Below are 17,410 nucleotides of genomic sequence, written 5' to 3' on the forward strand. Positions count from 1 at the left end.
CGTCAGCGAAGCGAAGGGAAGCGACGGAGAAAGGAAGACGCAGCGACGAAGAGCGCTGAAGAACGGGGGAGGAACAGACAGAACGAATCGCCGAAACGCGAACGACGGACGAAGACGAGGAGGGGAAGAAGAAACAATGGAAGAAGCGGAAGGCGCGGCGAGTCCGAGAAGCAGCAAGGAGAGCAGGGGAGAAACGGAGACTTGAACGAGGGACTGGAACTTATCAACATGTACGAATCCTTCAATAGTGGAATGCCTCCTCTCCGGCGAGTTGCTCTGCGCGTCTCTCGAAACGGCGTCGCGAGAGGCGTCACGGAGACAAAAAATCCTGGACGTTCTTCAGAAGTCCGCAAGAAGAAACGGCAAAGGCGTGGGGAGATCACAAAGAGAAAAGACAAGCTGGAGAGACCGAGCAGAAGAAATCTTCCCCGAGAAAAAGAGACCCAAGGCCGGTTCCGACCTCGACATCCGCACCCGCTTCTCCCGCGAATATCCACCTCTCCCACAGTTCCAGCAAGATCTCCACAGGCTACAAAGAGCGGAGCTCGAGGAACTACATGACTTCAGTCAGACTGTTCTCCTTTCCCTCTCCTTTCACCGTGCACTTGAGACGGCGCTTGCGGCGGCGCTCGGCCGACCTGAGCGCGAGAGGCGAGCGCGAGAAAGCCAGGAGGCGATCGACCGAGAGGAAGTTCGCGTCTGCGAACTGAGAGGACAAAGAAAGGCGCGTGTGTTGCGCGCGACACCCGTTTAGAAACGCGCCTCTTCTCGCGTTTCACCGCGACCTCTCGCGTTTCACCGCGGCCTCTCGCGTTGGGATTTGTGGCTGGCCGTCTGGACTACAGCACGCGATCTGAGAGGCAGGGATTGGAGGGGACGGACAGGCGTCGGTGGTGCTTGAAAAAGAAGAGACAACGCGAGAAGTTCCTGCGCGAAACAGAAAAAACGCGGAGGTCGGTTGCTGGCTGCGCGCGTGGGTGTCTAGACAGCGTACGGCGCACAGACCGGGAGAGTTGTGCGAGAGAGCAAAAGAACGAAGTAGAGAAAGGACAGAAATTCGCCGAAAGGCTTTTCTACACCTTGGACAGGTGGCGTTCCACAACGCAGTTGAGAAACGAGAAAATCACAGACAGGCGCAGCAGATACGTCGTGATGTCCCCGCGAGCGCGTAGAATCCTCGCCACACACGTCGTTCTTTAAATCGATTTCTCGAGGAATGTCTCAACAAAGCCGACTCTCCACTCCGTGTTTCCAGACAGAAAAAACGTTCTGCAACTACGCATGCAGCTGGCACCTGACACACGCAGCTGCCTCCCAGCCGCCTAGCGGTGAGGAGGTTGCGGTCTCAGAGGCGGGTGCGGCGCCGGGAGGAAACTTTGACGAGGAGAGGGCGACCGAAAAATCTCTGAATTTCGAGCTGAAAGAGCCTCTTAGGGACAGAAAAGAGTTTTCCGGAGAGATTTAGGGAACCTGAGGCGCGGAACGAGCTCAGACAGTCGAGAGCACCCTTCGGCATTGCCTGCGCTAGATCACCGGCTCCAGCGTGTGGATTCGGGCGCTTCACGACTCTTTGAAAATCACGAGGAAACTTGAGAGATCTCTCGACTTTCTTCGAAACAGAGACAATTCCTTCGAGAGGAAACCCAACGTCCTTTCGGTCGCTGAAACTCCGGACAGCAACACAGAACATCACGCGCCTGGCTAGTCGCCGCCGCCTTCTCTCGGCCGGTGGACTTAACATGCGACACACGACCCCTGCATGCACGCGAGCGACAGGAAACCTGAAAACTCTCTTCTCTCTTCCTCGCGGCCTGTCTCTTCCTGTCGCAGTCTTTCTTTCTCTGTGCTTCTCTCTGTCTCTTCTGCTCTTGTTCTGCCGCTCCTGCTCTGTCTCTTCTGCTCAGTCTGCTATGCTCAGTCTGCTCTGCTCTGTCTCTTCTGGTCTGTCTCTTCTGGTCTGTCTCTTCAGCGCTGTCTCGTCCGCTCTGTCTCTTCTGCTCAGTCTGCTCTGCTCAGTCTGCTCTGCTGAGTCTGCTCTGCTCTGTCTCTTCTGCTCTTTCTCTTCTGGTCTGTCTCTTCAGCTCAGTCTGCTCTCTCTGACTGGCGCTGTGTCTCGTCGTCTCGTCTTGCTCGGTCTCCAGTCCTCGTTTCAGTATCCTTTTTGCTTCCTCGTGAGAAAGAAAGGACCTGGCGTTTCCTCTCCGCATTGTTTGTGGCTGAGACAGCCGCGTACACACACCCGTCGCGGCGCTCCTGCAGGACGTCGCTCGGACGCAGTGGCGGCTGTGCTGCGTCGACGCGAGGACTGCTCAGCCGTCTGTCGGTATCCTCTGACAGCAGGCCGTCCCCTCAAAAAGTCTGATTAGTAATCTGTTCTTCCATTGTTTCGAGCTCGTCTCTTCTCTGTCTCCCATTCTTCACTCCTTCTTCCTTCTCTTCTCTCCGCGGCTGTCTTGTCCCTCTCCTCTCCTCTGCCCTCTCTCTCTTCTCTTTCTCCTTCTTGCTTCTTCTCTCCATCTTTCTCTTCCTGCCTTTCTCGGCGCGTCTCCCGGAGTGACTCGTGACTTTTGTCAAGATGCGTCGTCTGCCCGGCGCAGCGCTGCATGCATTAGGCGGTGCAGCTCCAGCTCCGCCAGGCTTGCTTCTGCCTCTTCTGTTTCTTCCTTCTTTCTCTCCGGACAATGGCCATATGCGGAAGCCACTCCTACTCATCGGTTCGCTTCTCTCTGAGACGCATGCGTTCCCGCGGGCCTCTCGCCTCTTTCCTTGCTGTTTCTGCTCGCGCTTCTCCGCCTCCTCTGAACTCGGCTCCGAAGCCTTCGGCGTCGCCTGTCTCGCCTGCGGACCTCCTGCCGCATCTCAACTCACCTCATCGTGCGCCGCCTGTCTCGCTACCTCTCTGCGAGCGCTATCTCCCTGCGGCTCTTCGCCGAGTCTCTCGCGCCCGGCTGTTTCTTTCCGGCCTGAAGGGACGCGCTGCTACTCTTCTGTGAGTTCGCGCGGACACTGGCAGCCAAGAAGCGAGACTCAGGTGTCAACGGCCTCTTTCGCGTCTCTCAGAAGGATTGCCCGAGGCGGGCAGAGGATCGTCGCGAGGAGACGACCCGCGAGTGAACTGTGCAGAGGAGGTCTGCGGGGACGGTCGACGACCGTCACTGGCCTCTCTCCAGGGGAACGTGTGGGCGGCGCAAGAGAGAAGACGAAGGAGACCTGCGCAAAGTCGAGAGACTCTCTTGACCAAGCGTCTCCCCGGTTTTGGGCGATTCGCCAGCCGCAACAACCTCTCGCCTCTCGCCTCTCAAACATGCTCGCTGCTTCAGGCTGTCTCTTCTCGTCTGCCTCTCCCTTGTCTTTCTCGTCCCCGTCTTCGTTGTCTTCTCCGCCGTTCATCTGTTCCCCCTCTCGCGTCTGTTCGTCTGAAAGAGATCCGTCTTTTCAGCGTGCTGGCCTGGAGACCAGTGCATGCAGTCCGCACAGAAAACGGTGCGGGAGGAGCGGAGACATGGCGAGGAGACAAGAGCGACGCTTCTGCCGGTTCCGCCCAGGAGACACCCGGGGCCTGGGAAGAACGTCGCTCGCTGCATGCGACTCTGGAGGCTTCAAAGCCGTCTCACCCCAAGCAGGCGCGGAGACAGATGAGAGCGACTCTTGCGCAAAGGAGAGTCGCGAGGGAAAAGCAATCCATCTTCAGAGGGCGTCGAGGGCCGAGGCAGAAGAACCGAGCGAAGCTGGTGGAAAGCCGCGCGGCGCAACTGTGTCCACGAGTCTGCAGAGACTGTACAGACACGACGGATGGCCAGAAGAAGGCGAACTCGTCAACGGCCAAGGCCTCGCTCTTCGCACCTACACTTGGTGGCCATGCCAGTGCAATCCATGTCTCGCTTCTCTCGGAAGAGCGTCGTCGAAATACACAGACGCATCTCTTCGGCTCGAAGACCCGGCTTCCCTCCCTTCCTCTTTTCTGTCTTCCTCCTGTTCGTCTGTCTCGCCTCCTTCCTCCTCTTCCGCCTCTTCGCTCCTTGGTAAATTGCCAACCGCACGCTGGTGGCTGCGGGGGTCTGAGAGCGCCGCCGCGGCAGGGCCAGTGCCCTCGAGGGAAGAAGAGGGACAGGCCAACACTGAAGAGACGGTGCAGAGGAGCAGCGCGGAAAAGAAGAGAGAAGGCAACGGAGACTGGTGGTGTCTCGTCGGCGAGAAAGGCGAACTGCAGCGAGACAGGAAAACCGGACGGACTGCCTGCGCGGCCTGCAACAAGCCAATTCGAGGCGTTGTGATTCTCGTCCACGGATACGGCGAACACTGCCGGAGTCACTTCTTGCAGAAGTTGCAGGAGAGACCCCGGGCGTCTTCAGCACCGACCGAGACAACAGAAGAGGAAGGAAGGCGCGGAGTAGGCGGCGATCCAGTGGAAGCTGAGAGGGACGCAGACTTCAACAGAGCAAGCGATAAACGCTCTTCTCTTCCAGATTCTCCTCCGGCGACTGCCTCTGTGTCTTCTGACTCTTCGGTCTCTTCGAGTTCTTTCTCTTCGCGCGCTTCATCACTTGACCTCTCTGACGCGTCGTCAGATCTGCCTTCTGTCTTTGCTCCTGGGCCAGAGTCTTCCTTGGGTTCGCTGTTTTACGAAGGCAGCTGGGTGCATGCGCTGAACGCACGGGGCTTTCTCGTGGTTGGCTTCGACTTGCAAGGTCACGGCTTGAGTGGAGCTTGGCGCGGCCTGCGGTGTGTAGTCTCGGAGCTCGACGACTTTGCTCGCGACGCACTCCTCGTCGTCCTCTCCACACAGAGACGTTTCGGACGCCCCGACAGAGACGCCTTCCCCTTCCACCTTCTCGGCATCAGCATGGGAGGCTGGACCGCGGCGCGAGCCGTCGAACTCGCTGGCCATTCGGAGACACTCTCCCGCTGCTGGGCTCATGTGGGCGCTACACCGGAGACGCCCCACAAGAGGGCCAGGGAGACCGGCGAGGAAGACTCGGAGGGGAGAGGCGCGACGCCAGCAGCCATGCGCGGAGAGGAGAAAGCAGGCGGAGAAGAACTGGACCGGTGCGGACGCTCAGCTCTCCTGGGTGCGGCAGGAAGAGAGGGAGAGAGGAAGACGAGGAAGGAGAGAGAGAGCGGGGAGGACAAAGATGAGCAGCAGCTCGCGTCGAAGAAGACGCCGCGCGCGAACCTTTCGCCAGGCTCTCACCAGATTCCGAGCGAGGTGGCGAACCTTGCACTGGGGCTCACAGGACTCATTCTCGTTTCGCCCATGTTCGATCTGGAGAGACGCAAAGCCAAGCTAAAGTGGGAACTTGCCAAGTACGGCATCCTTCCTCTCGCTGCGTTCTTCCCGGGGGTCCCTCTCGAACTCTTCGCTCCCTGGAGACGTCTGAAAAGTGACCGAAAAAGAAAGGTGCGTCTCGCTGTCTGCTGCCCGCGTACACCTTCCGGAAGTCCTCAGCAATCGGAGAACTCCGTCTCCAAGTCTCTCGACGAAACTGTGCATCCGTCGGTGCCGCCAGGTCTTCGCTTTCTTCAGTACCGATTTACATCTTCATATCTATCTATATATATATGTGTGTGTGTATATATATGTTTGTGTATGTATGTATATTTATGTTTATTTATGTTTATTTATGTTTATTTATGTATATTTATGTATATTTATGTATATATATATGTATATATATTTGTATGTATGTAGATGAACTGTGTGGTTGTGTGGTGTGGGATCGATGTGCGTTCTGAATGCCTTCGTGTTTTCAGCGGGTGGCAGAGTACGAGAAGCTTCGCTTGTCTTTTCAAGCCGATCCCCTGACGTTCAAGGCGTCTCCTCCGGGAGGTCTTGTTGCTGCGATCATGCGCGGGGCGCAGCGGGCTCTCGAGCCGGAAGAGGTGGAGAAAATAAACTGCGAAAACGTAGAAAGAGTTTTGATTCTCCACAACGCCACAGACTCCATCTGCGACGCGGGGGGCGCGGTGCAGTTTTTTCAGCGCCTGGGATCTGGAGAGAACGAAGATGCGCAGACCAGCGGGGAAGAGGAGACGCGCGAGTGTGGCGAGGCAGAGCGATTCAGGCAGGGCGACCCCGACGCAGCGCGTAGACCCGCGAAGAGGCGCGGACAGAAGGCTCCTGAGAAGGCCTTGATTTTGCTGAATGTCGGAGCGGCAGAGCGGAGCAGCGGGAAGCGAGAAGACAACCTTACAGAGCAGCAGAGAAGCTTCGCAGCCTTCGTCGAGCGCGAGAGAGCGAGAGCCGCACTGGAGAACTCGCAAAGTGGAGAGGACGCAGCATTGAGCAAAGCTGCAGGCGGCGGGCAGGCGGGGGGAAATCGAGGTGCAAATGCGTTGTGTGAGTCCGCAGAAGACGCAGAGGTCCGCGGAACTCGTGGTAAAGGCCAGAAGGTGAGGAGGAGCGGAGCAGAGGCGGAGAGAGACTCGACAGAACAAGTGGAGAAAGCGAGGAAGAAGGAAAAAGTGAGCTTCGTCGAAAACGTGGATGTGTGGCACAACCTCGCAAACGAGCCCGGACAGGAGAAAGTCTTCGAACTCCTCGATGCCTGGCTCGAGGGAGACACACAGAGAAAAGAATGCGCGGCTCGGAAGGAACAGACAGAGCCTGCTGAACGTGGACGCAGACCTGAAGAATGAATCGCGCAGGCGCAAGACAACCTAGGAAGAGTGGAACCCAGCGTCAGAAGAAAAGAAGAAAAACGCCGCGGCGAAAAAGAGACTCAGTCAACGAAGAAAAGCAGAGAGAAAGAGAGAAGCTGAGAGGCGCAGGAAAGGACAACCCAGTGTGGAGAAGATAGTGAGAGACGAGAATGAAGGAAAATCTGGAGACAACTCAAAAAAAAGCGGTCTATCACGGTAGGAAGGACTCAAGTTGTGTCGCAGGTTTCTGTGCAAGGCGGCTTCACGTCGTTGGAACCATCAGCCTTGTAGACAGGAAACGTACTTTTTTCCGATCTTGAGAAGAAAGAGAACCATTGACATTTTCTGGACGAAAGGCGATAAATAACCTTTCCCTTCCCCCTTACGTATTCAGGGGGCATGCAATGCAGACACTGAACCTAGGCGTCTTGATACACACTGAAAAACGGGAGTGCTAGGTTTATAAAAACTTTCTCTGGGGCGTGTATATATACTGTGAGTTGGACTACCGGTTTAGATCTTGAAGGTCAGCAGCGAAGAACGATAAGCCAAGGCTGGCGCAGGTCCTTTCCTCGTGGGTCTCGTAGTCGCTGGTTTCGACACGGGGGCCAGCCATGGTCGCCCTGTTCTTTCAGCCTGTTTTGTGCGACGAACGCCTTTTAAAAAACATTTTCCCCTTCTTCGGTGCAGTATTCGACGTGGAGGATGTTTTCATCGGCTTGGGGAGCTGCTCCTCTTCCCGGTTTCTATGCGGAAACAGAGGCCCGACAGACTTCTTCTCAGTGCGTGAGAAAAAGCGGCACAGCCCTGCATTTTCTTCATTGTTTGTTTCAGCCACACTCGGCCGCGAGCGCCTGCTTTCCTCAGACCGTCGTATCGCATGCGCCGCAAACGTGCTTCTGTGCCTGTACAAATAAAAGCGAATAAATACATGGACGAGTAGACGGATGTCCACATCGCTGTAAACGCGAAGGACTTCAGTTTGTCTCTGCACGTAGATACCTAAATAGATTGACACTTGTTCAGAAAAGAGTCTAACGTGTCTACAGAGAGGAGAGACGAGCCTTCACTTTCATCCTGATGTTTTCCTCTCGAAACAGCGCTTCGCTGCGTGTAGGTCACAGAAGCTCGTTGGAGGAGCTTGGGGCATTTTCCTTCGCAGCTCGGTCTGAACGTGAAACCTCCATCAGACCCAAGGTTGGGGGGAAGCAAACGAATTGAGCTGCGTCCTTTGTTGTTCGATAAAACAGGTACACCAGGCGACGCAAACAAACCACCCAGATCACGGATATCTTGTGGATTTTAGTCGAGTTCAGGGCAGAGAACCAGTATTATCGGTATCTACGTCGGAGCACTTTTCAGATCCTCTTGCATGCTTTTCTTCCGCGAGTCCTAGTTCCAGCGTTCACTTGTGTCGCGGCCTTTGTTCCGCTCGTCGCTCACACCATCTGTGTGGAGTCCGCGGCTTCTGGGAAACACAACAAGTCTTGCCGCTAGAAGATCTCATACTCTCCCGTCGCCTTCTTGTCTATCTCGGCCGGCTATCAAATTCTCTCACCGACAACGTGTGGCACTGTTCTATTACTTAACTCAGATGTATCGTCTTGCGTTTGCTGCTCAACACCAGCTAATCCACGCGTTTGTTCTAGCAGTTACTTTCTCTATCACGATGAGAATTCACCCTGTGAAAGAGTTTGACGGATGCCGTCGGTGCACCGACAGAGAGTGCAACAAATCTCTGAGGTGACATGTCACCAATTATTTGCAAAGGCGTGCTACTCTGGCTCTCACACGACGTTTGCCTTTTTCCAGAGGTGTATTCTCTTTCTTGGCTACTCCTGCAGCTCCATTATCGCCCCGACCTCGCTTTCTACAACTGGAATTCCTTGATAGTTTTATCTTCACAGGACACGGTCTCAGCAGTAGCGGCCAACCTACGTAAAACCCAAGACTTATTTACCCACATGCGGCTTGAAAAGCCTAGAAAACGACCCCGAAGAAGCAAACTAAACTGAATGTCTGATTTCTGGAGGGGACCATCTTTATTCTAAATTCGATCAACTCGCTGGCGAAATCGGTGATTCGAGTGTCAAGACGTCTCCCTCATCTACGTACGCGACTCCAGTCAAGCCACACAGATCAGAAGTTAAACGAGGGTGTTCTGATCCAAGGAATCCAACAGTTTCGGCTAACGCGTGCACAGGCGTTTTGGTCTGAAATTTTGAGAGAAGTTGAGAAACCACGCTTTTAGCGGTAACTCGGCCGGGAGGCGACTATAGTGCTTCAACTGCCTCTTTACCCAATGATCACGAGAGAAAAACGTGGTTTTCCCCGTTCTTTTTTCAAGGTCTTTCCATCCGCTTGTGTTCTGGCACAGACGAAAGAGGCGAATCAAAGTCTACCGCGATCTCGCCTTCTCGTTACTGCTGTTGTCGGCCAAGAGCAGGCAGGGACTCTGGAACCCCAGAGAGGATGTCGTTTCAGGCTGCTAAACACATTGACCATTTTTCATCTCAGAAAACCTTCCCCGACGTCATCGGTGTCATCACTCTTTCTTTAAGGACTTGCATTTTCTTTCGAGGTCACGAGACCTGCAGAACCCCCCTAGAAAAACTGGCTGCTCGCGTTCGACTCGCCCCTGAACCTGTTCGGCTTATAGACGAAGAAAGACGGGGGGCAGATGGAAGGTGAGGCAAGGAAGCTGCACACGTGGCTGGAGAGGCACACATCGAACTGCACATCAAATGCCATGTTGGGGAAAACGGGGATAAGAAGAGAGTCCGTCGTGCATCTGCTTCTTTTCTCGGTTTTCTCTGCTGTCACTTCTACCGAAGAAAACGGGAAGACAAGCAACGCGACTGTGCGCCGCTGCGTGTGTCAACCTCCTCACGTCTTTCCTGTTCTGCCCGCTCTCCCTTTCTGTTCTTCGTCCTCTTTTCCTTTCCTTTTCGAGAGTCTGCATGTGAAGACTTTGAGCATCTTCTTCGCTCTTTCTTTCCTAGCGGAAGGGGGGAGCAGCAGACATCACCTCTGCCCTCGTTCAGACTCCTCCTTGCCTGTCTCCGAAGCTGCATTATGACTGCGGACTCGTCTTCTTGATTTACTCGTTGCTTTTCATTTCCTCTCCTTTGTTTCCCCTCTTCGGCGGTGTAACCTGGACGATGCACTCAGCATCTTCTCTTTCTCGTTTCAGCCTTACGGTCCCTCTGCCTTTCGCGTTCCAGCTGCTGGCGGCCTTCGTCTGTGCTGGCCGTCGTTCGTCTGTCTCTGCACATCGTCCTCACCGTTGTTCCTCCTCAGTTTCTCATCTCGTCTGGCATGCCTCTTTCGTCGTCGGTTTGTATGCTTGAGCGGCTTCCTCTGCGTAGAAGAGCGAAGCCTTTTCGTCCGACGATCTCTTCTCCACTCTCTCTCCTCTCTCCGCGGCTTCCCGTCGCCCAACTTCGCTCCTCTTTTCTCACTTGCACATCGCTCTCGTGTTCTCTCTTCCTTTCTTCTGTCTCCTCTCGCCTTTCCACCGAAAAAAACGTCGCTTTCTTTTCTCCGACGCTCCTCGACAAGATGACCTCAACAGCGAGAAGCGGCAACGCAGGCGGCCTCTCTGGGGCGCCTGCCGAGGTTGTAAGCCTTTCCTCTCTCATGTCTTTTCTTTTCTCTTCAGAATGTCCAGTTTCTCTCTTCCCTCTCCTTCCGTTTTCTTCTCGTCGTTGCTCATCCTTCAGTCTCTGCTCTGCAGTTCGCTCTTCCCTCTTGCATGCACCGCCTTCGGCTTGTCCGGTCTCTGCTCTTTGCTGTTTTTCTCAAATTTCGCCAGCTATGAAAGAAACCTAGCTCCTTTCCAGTGTTTCGTTTCTTCGTTCCCACGGAGCCTTGTGTGGAGTTCTCTCCTTCAGCTCCTGCTTCGTGTTTTCCACCTCGAGACCAGAAAGACGCTCGCATGTACCGGCAAATAGATTTGCATCCACCTGTACATCCATCTGCCTGTAGTAGTATATACATGCCAGGATGCGTACATGTACATCTATCTATACGTGTATGTGTGTGTTTTATGGAGAACATTGGATTCACATGAGTTGAGACATGACTCCGGGTGTGGATAATAAAGCTGAGATCGAACTGCAAGAAGGGAATCTGGAAAGTCGTGCGAGACCCGCATATCTGGGGAACAATTTTTTCCGATCTGCAATCAGATCTGCTTTACTGGTTTGTCCTGACGTTCTGTCTCTATCTCGCGACATTTTCTGGAAGGGAGAGTCAGGACGACCTGAACAAAGTCGCTTGCCGTTTGATGGGTCTGTTCGACTCACTCTTATTCTTCATGACGTGTATCTCTCTTCTTCTCTGTCTCTCTTCTCGTCTCTCCCCTCTCTTCTTCTCTGAAGCTCTCTGATCTCTGACCTGTTCCCCTCGTCTTCTCTTTCCCCTGAACCTCTATTCTGTGACCTTTATCCGTCTCTCTGCTTCTCTGTATCTCTCTCTCCTCCTTTGTGTGTCTTCTCTCTCAAATTACTCCATATCTCTCTCTTATCTGCACTTCGCTTCATCTCTCTGGATCTCTCTCCCTTCCCCCCATATCCATCTCTTCTTCTCGTATCGCTTTCTTCTTTTCTGGGCTTGCCTGTCATCCTGGCGTCGCAGGCTCCCATGACCACCGAGGACTTCACAGTGCCGGAGGAGCAGGAGGCAGGACACCGTAAAATTCCCCGAGCGAAGTTTATTGTGAGTGCATGCGCGGGAGACGAGTTCTGATGCCGATTTCGATGCCGCTTAGGCTCGACTGCTTCTCTTCTTCTCAAAAGCAAACACGAAGCAAGCCGAGGAAGCCCAGCACCCTTTCTCGCCCCCCGTCTCTTATGTGACCTCTGCGTTTCTTGCTTTCAAAATTTTATTTCTTCCAAAAAATTTCCTCTGAGCGGAGTCGTGACGACCAGAACAAAGCCAGTTGCGTCGGATGGATCTCTTCGACTCACTTTCCTTCTCCATGGCGTGTATCTTCGTTGTTTTCTGTGCGGCTGAAAGTCGACTCGCAGGGTAGCAAATCGAAACCAGCTGCGCTGTGTTCTTTGCAGCGAAGTGTGGAGCAATTCGTCGGCCTGCAGAACCCTGGGCATGTCGAGGCCGTTGCTAGGGAGCTTCTCATGTGAGTTTTGGGGGGCGGGTCTCTTTTCCGAGAGCGGAGTCGAGGGAGACAGCAGCCGAACGGAGTGGACAAGGCTCGGACGCCGGGGGGAAAGAGATCGCGCGCGAGAGAAGGATCGTCACACGCGAAAACGAGAAGGGAACGGAGACAAGGAGTTTCTTGGGCGAAGAGAGAGAAGAGAAAGTGGAGCACTGTGAAAGAAGAGTTAGTGGGGGTTGCTCTGAAGAAGGAAGCAACGTTCTTCGTACGTCCGTGCGAGTTCTCGCGTCTTCTGTCTCCATCTCTTTTTGGTGAAAAGCGTTTCTAAGAGTGAAGCCGTGAAAGCGTGTGTCTTCTTGGAGAAGCGTTCAAGGCCTCGACGCCTGCTGTCGCTGTGTTTCTTCAGGAAGTACCGCTACATGGAGCAGGCCATTCAGAGACAGAGTGAGGGTCTCCTCGCGAAGATCGGAGACATGGAAGAGGCTCTCTCGGCCGTGAAGAGGCTGAAGCAACAGAAGGCAAGTGCACCACCAGAACGACAAGGAAAGACGACACTGCTGACATGCATCGTTCCAGGATTTCTCTGGCGCATGCGCGCTTCGCACGAAACGCGAGGCAGGAAAAGGCTGCTGACTTCACAACCTGCTGGTGCTTCCACTCAAAAACAGGGCACACCGGCGAGGAGAAACCAGAGCGAACCGGTCTCGCTCTCAGGGGCGAAAGGGAACTGAGGCCAAGAACTCTTTGCTCACAGATCGTGTTTTCGAGTAAACTTCCGCGCTTTCAAGTCGCGGATCCCTCACGCAGAGAACTGGCTACTGTCGATGAATAATGCCGTAGCCGGGTATTCCTCAGTCGCAAGGACCCCCCGCATGAGACCGCGGTCAGAAGTGGAGCATTCATCATTTCTTTGTGGTGTCTTTGTCTCTGCTTAGGAGAAGGCAAAGGACGCCGCAGATCCAAAGGAGGCGGAGCTCAGGACCTACTTCGAGCTCGCTGACACACTGCATGCAGAGGCCATTATTCCACCCACGGACACAGTTTGTCTCTGGCTCGGTGTACGTCACGGCGAGATACACAAGACTTTGACTAACGCGATGAGAAAAAACCCTGTCTCAAGGAGGCTGGAGAGACATCTTTCTCACTGCACAAATGAATCTTTTTATGCATGGTTATGTACACACGCGTATTCGTGTCGAAATATAGGGTCTGTACTACAGTCAGGTTCCCGTGAGTCCGCAAAGAGGAAAAGACAGCGGAAGTCAGAGCCACCCCCCTTCGTTTGCCTCGCTCTTTTTTTTCATTTACACTAGGGTTCCAGAGTACCCACACCTCCACATGCATGCATGAATATGCATATATATATATATATATGTATATTTCTAGATACGGGTATATTTGTGCATTTATTTGTACGCCTTCCGTGTATGCGTGATGTGGAACGTCTTGCTTGTTCATTGCTTTGCAGGCGAATGTCGTCATGGAGTATTCGCTTGATGAAGCTGAAGCGCTGCTGACCAACAACGTGGAGACGGCGAAGAAAACGCGAGCTGCAGCGGTGGGTGCATGCGCCGTTTCTCAGAGCCAGTCTTGTTTTTCGTATCTTTCTCTTGTCTCACTCCTGCGTTTTCAAGTCGACTCTGTTTTCCTGAAAACACAGCGCGAGAGGTGAGACGCCGGCGTGCGTTCTCTGTACTTTCCCCCCTTTTCAGGTGGAAGATCTTCAGCGTCTGAGGACGCAAATCACCGTCACGGAGGTGAATGTTGCCCGAATTCACAACTATGGCGTGAAGAAGAACCAGGAAGCCAAAGGTGAGTCGAAGTGTCGTTCGTGGAGTGAAGGGAAAGCAGAAAAAACGGATTTCTCCTATTGAGGTCGCTCCAAGAAACCCAGGTGCTCGGTTTGTCGTGTTCCATCTCTTTTTTTACTTGTCTACCGCTGCGTGTGCGACTGGAGTTCGACGATTTTGTGACTGAGAGTATACCTAGCGAGCTGTATGACGACATCTGCTTCGACCTTCCGTAATCTGCGTGCACCGATCCAAATGCGTGTTGAATCTGCCTCTTTTGTCAATGTCGTTTGTGTGTCTTCTCTTGTGGATTTCTCTGTTTTTATGTCGTCAATGGCGTGACTTGCGGTCGCGCCTACAGAGCGCCCTGCTGTAGCTCTTACACACTTGCGTTCCTCTTGGATCTTGGGTGCTGATGTTTTTCGTCTCAGTGCTTCATCGTTGCGGTGTCTCAGTCTCTGTGTTTCTGCTTCTCTTGTAGGCAAACGCGAATCTGCGTAGACAGTACCTCCACGTAGCGACTTTCCTGGAGAACAGAGGTGAAACGCTGGGGCCCAGAACGCTCAACTGGTGTCCGACGGGGAGTCCTCCATTTCGTCTTCTCTTTCGTTTCTCTTCCGCCTTGCCTCATCCACGATGCTCGTGTTTCTCTTGCGCGGGCGGCTTGCCTGTGTCTTCCCGTCGTGGTGTGAGGATAGAAGGCAACTTTGCAATATTTCTGCTGTCGCTTGAGCTATGTGCGCGACGCATCATTCCGTTCTTCTCTCTTTTTTGCCCCTTGGCTTTCGCTGTTTTGTCACGAGCGAATGCTGTTTCGGTCTGAGTGTCTGCTTTCATTTCGACCCGAGCGCATGCAGTCACAGTCTGCTAGTGCGCGCATCTCTCATGTTGCGCCGTCATTTCTTCGTTCTCTTTGCAGTTCCTCCGCCTTCCGGTGCTTGTGTATTTCGTGCCAAGTGTGCACTTTTAAGTTTCGCGAATCCGCGTTCTCGCGTGCACTTGACAAGCCCCTGGAGACGGAACAAGTGATGGTTTTCTTTGGCACACGCTTTCCGTTTGCAGCACATCTGGTACCCAGACCTTTAAGTCGCGCAAGCTTACTACTGAAGACACATTCTTCTTGGTGCATGCAAAGACACCAAGCTGGGGTGTTCTTTCTTTTCACCTCGCTGAAAGGAACGGTGTCTTTGAGTTTCACTGTGCCTGCGTCCACCGAGTTGGCGTGACGATTTTAGGGAACCCTGCCAAAATACGGTTCGATTTTCTCTTAGCAAGAATGGGTGGATTGAGCAAAGAAGAGAAATCATAGGATCTACCATTGCGCTAGGTCCAAGTCATTCTACAAAGAGATTCGTTTTTTAAGCACACGAAGACCCTTCGGACGGATATGCTGTGCGCAACCTTAGGACAACCTGTGCACCCACGATTTGTTCCCTGACGCACCAGGAAAAAAGAAAGTACCCTCGGAAAACGGTGTATAGACCCGATAAATGTCGCTAGGCCGGGATGTTGCCGACACTGGAGTCACGAAGACCGAGCTAGGGAGACGGGTTGTTCTGTTGAGGGATCCGGGTTCATCAGTTAAGACCGCACGTTTCCATGGCCCACGTCCCATACACATACCGGTCGTCTCTGGTGTAGCGCCACTTTAACGTTCTCTATCTGGTTCTCTCATTCGTTTGTTTCGTCGTCGTCGCTACGATTCGGATGTTGCTCTGTTTTGCCCTCATCATCACTGGTGCCCACCACCTACACAGACATACTTGATTTGAGAATATTCATCAAGACCGTATATCGATCCTTCCCGTCCAACACCTGACTCTTTTACTCCGCCGAAGGGTGCCTCAGCTGCCGAAATAACTCCCGTGTTGACGCCGACCATGCCACCTTCAAGAGCAGCAGAGACACGACGCACTCTGTTGATATTTTCGGAACACATGTATGCGGCAAGACCCGCGCGTGTGGCATTCGCTCTTCGAATCACTTCTTCCTCACTCGAGAACGAATACAACGCGAGTACTGGACCGAATATCTCGGCCTGCAAAATGCGCGCAACCGTGGCTTCTTTTGCCCCCTCTTTGCCTGCGTCTTTCTCCTCTTTCAAACCTTGTTCCTCCTGTCCGTCGAATTCCCGGCAGTCGAGTACCACGGGCCAGTAAAAGCTCCCGCGACTCAGTTCCTCCGGCAAACGCTTCAGCTTTGCATTTGGACCGCCTTTCAGAAGGATTTTCGCGCCCCTTTCTACAGCGTCTTCCACAAGAGAGTCGATACTTTCTACGGCCTTTTGGTTGATGACAGGTCCAATCGATACCCCGTGGGTCAGGCCGTGGCCGACAATTTGCTCTCTGACAAGTTTCACAACCGCTGGAACAACCTGGTCCCACACGTCGCGGTGTACGTACACTCGATTTGCACACACACACGTTTGTCCAGCACCGCGGAATTTGCACGCGACAATGGCCTGAACTGCCTCGTCAATATTTGCGTCTTCGAAGACTATGAACGGCGCATTTCCGCCTAACTCCATTGACACTCTCTTCACCGTGTCTGCAGCCTGTCGCATGAGCAGTTTGCCAACGGCGGTACTACCAGTGAAGGAAATTTTCCGCACAACTTCGCTTTGACAGACTTCCGCGCCAAATCGACGGGATCCCTCACTGTCCGTCGTCAGGACATTCAGGGCGCCCTTCGGGACACCAGCCTTCTCTGCCAATTTCGCGATGTATAGAGCACTTAGAGGAGCATCGTGTGGGACTTTACACACGCAGCAACAACCCGCAGCCAAAGCTGCCGCAGCCTTCCTTGTGAGCATCGCCGCAGGAAAATTCCAAGGCGTGATTAGTGCACAGACACCCACAGGCTGGCGGTACGCAATCATCGTTTTGTCTCCAGCGGGAGAGGGAATGATGATGCCATTTTCCCGGCGGATTTGCTCGGCAAACCAACCGATGAAAGATGCTGCGTACATCACCTCGTTTCGCGACTCAGCGAGGGGCTTGCCACTCTCTAGAGTCATGATATGGGCAATACTCTCCTTCTCTTGCTTGACCAACCTCTCCCATTCGAGCAGTACGTGGTGGCGACGTAGAACTGGCGCTTTCCGCTCACAGCCCCACTCTTCGCGCTGTGTCTTCTCCGCTGCGGCAATGGCTGCCCGGGTATAAATGCGTCCTAGAGCCGGAAGTCGGTAAATCTCCTGCCCAGTTGCGGGGTCTGTCACCGCGAAAGAGGCTGAAGCCGCTCCTTCAGTCTCCTCCTCCTCACAAGAAGAATTTGACGGAAGGAGAGAGGCCAGCGAAGGCGGCAAAGTGGAGGAATCGGTATCCTGAGAACGAAGCCAGACTCCATTGACAACAGCACCCAGCTGCAGGGTCTTCAAAAGCTCCCTTGTCTTTGCGATCGAACTCGCTGTCGTGTCCGTGAACGCAGAACTCATGGTGGCGAAGGGACGACTTGTTCGAAAAGCAGGGGAGACGGGAGAAGGGCCAAAAAAGGCAGGCACTGACGAAGAGGAAGAGGCAGAAAATCTTCCGCGAGCAGCTTTTCTGCGCTGAGTGGAGGATTCAGAGGCTGTAGGCACTTGCGTATGAGCCAGATCGCGGCTGCATCCCAAATCACCCGCAGTGCATGAATGTAGGAAGTTGCTTGAGGCTCTAATCTCACTTCCACTGCTGGCTGAAAGACGCGTCGAAGCGCGGCTACACCTTTCCGCCGAAATCGGTGTGCAAGCGGAGCTACAGTCTCTCCCTAGATCGCTACTGCGAATGCCCCTGCGGATCTCGCAGACCAGTGTCTGAAGTGCACAGGGAAAAGAAATAAGCGATGGACGAGCACGAATGCGTCCGCAAGATATCGAGACCAT

At 53.8% G+C, this 17,410-nt stretch overlaps 3 protein-coding genes across 3 annotated transcripts; 2 read left to right on the forward strand and 1 right to left on the reverse strand.

Moving 5' to 3' along the window:
• Nucleotides 1–2,575: 2,575 nt before the first annotated feature.
• On the forward strand, nucleotides 2,576–6,636 carry TGME49_257500 (hypothetical protein; the record flags this gene model as incomplete). The annotated part of the gene is made up of 2 exons (XM_002364943.2): nucleotides 2,576–5,398; nucleotides 5,752–6,636. 2 exons carry the CDS (start codon nucleotides 2,576–2,578, stop codon nucleotides 6,634–6,636), a joined length of 3,708 nt encoding a protein of 1,235 aa, XP_002364984.2.
• A 2,772-nt stretch (nucleotides 6,637–9,408) lies between these two features.
• Nucleotides 9,409–14,697, forward strand: TGME49_257490 (prefoldin subunit superfamily protein). Its single transcript, XM_018781140.1, has 8 exons — nucleotides 9,409–10,260; nucleotides 11,278–11,358; nucleotides 11,709–11,779; nucleotides 12,165–12,276; nucleotides 12,694–12,816; nucleotides 13,227–13,316; nucleotides 13,471–13,570; nucleotides 14,030–14,697. Exons 1-8 carry the CDS (start codon nucleotides 9,958–9,960, stop codon nucleotides 14,047–14,049), a joined length of 900 nt encoding a protein of 299 aa, XP_018636975.1. The 5' UTR covers nucleotides 9,409–9,957; the 3' UTR covers nucleotides 14,050–14,697.
• A 409-nt stretch (nucleotides 14,698–15,106) lies between these two features.
• TGME49_257480 (NADP-dependent succinate-semialdehyde dehydrogenase) lies at nucleotides 15,107–17,410 on the reverse strand (the record flags this gene model as incomplete). Its single annotated transcript, XM_002364941.2, has 1 exon — nucleotides 15,107–17,410. The coding sequence occupies one exon, from the start codon at nucleotides 17,408–17,410 to the stop codon at nucleotides 15,281–15,283; it is 2,130 nt and encodes a 709-aa protein (XP_002364982.2). The 3' UTR covers nucleotides 15,107–15,280.

This window comes from Toxoplasma gondii, chromosome VIIb (assembly GCF_000006565.2).
Source record: "Toxoplasma gondii ME49 chromosome VIIb, whole genome shotgun sequence".
Classification (NCBI taxonomy): Eukaryota; Apicomplexa; class Conoidasida; order Eucoccidiorida; family Sarcocystidae; genus Toxoplasma; species Toxoplasma gondii.

Bases quoted from the DNA above. Each gene is read 5' to 3' on its own strand.
- TGME49_257490 (XM_018781140.1), top strand. From the start codon at position 9,958: ATGCCTCTTTCGTCGTCGGTTTGTATGCTTGAGCGGCTTCCTCTGCGT. The intron at 11,359-11,708 runs GTGAGTGCATGC...TGTTCTTTGCAG, and splicing joins TTCCCCGAGCGAAGTTTATT to CGAAGTGTGGAGCAATTCGT. The intron at 11,780-12,164 runs GTGAGTTTTGGG...GTGTTTCTTCAG, and splicing joins GTTGCTAGGGAGCTTCTCAT to GAAGTACCGCTACATGGAGC.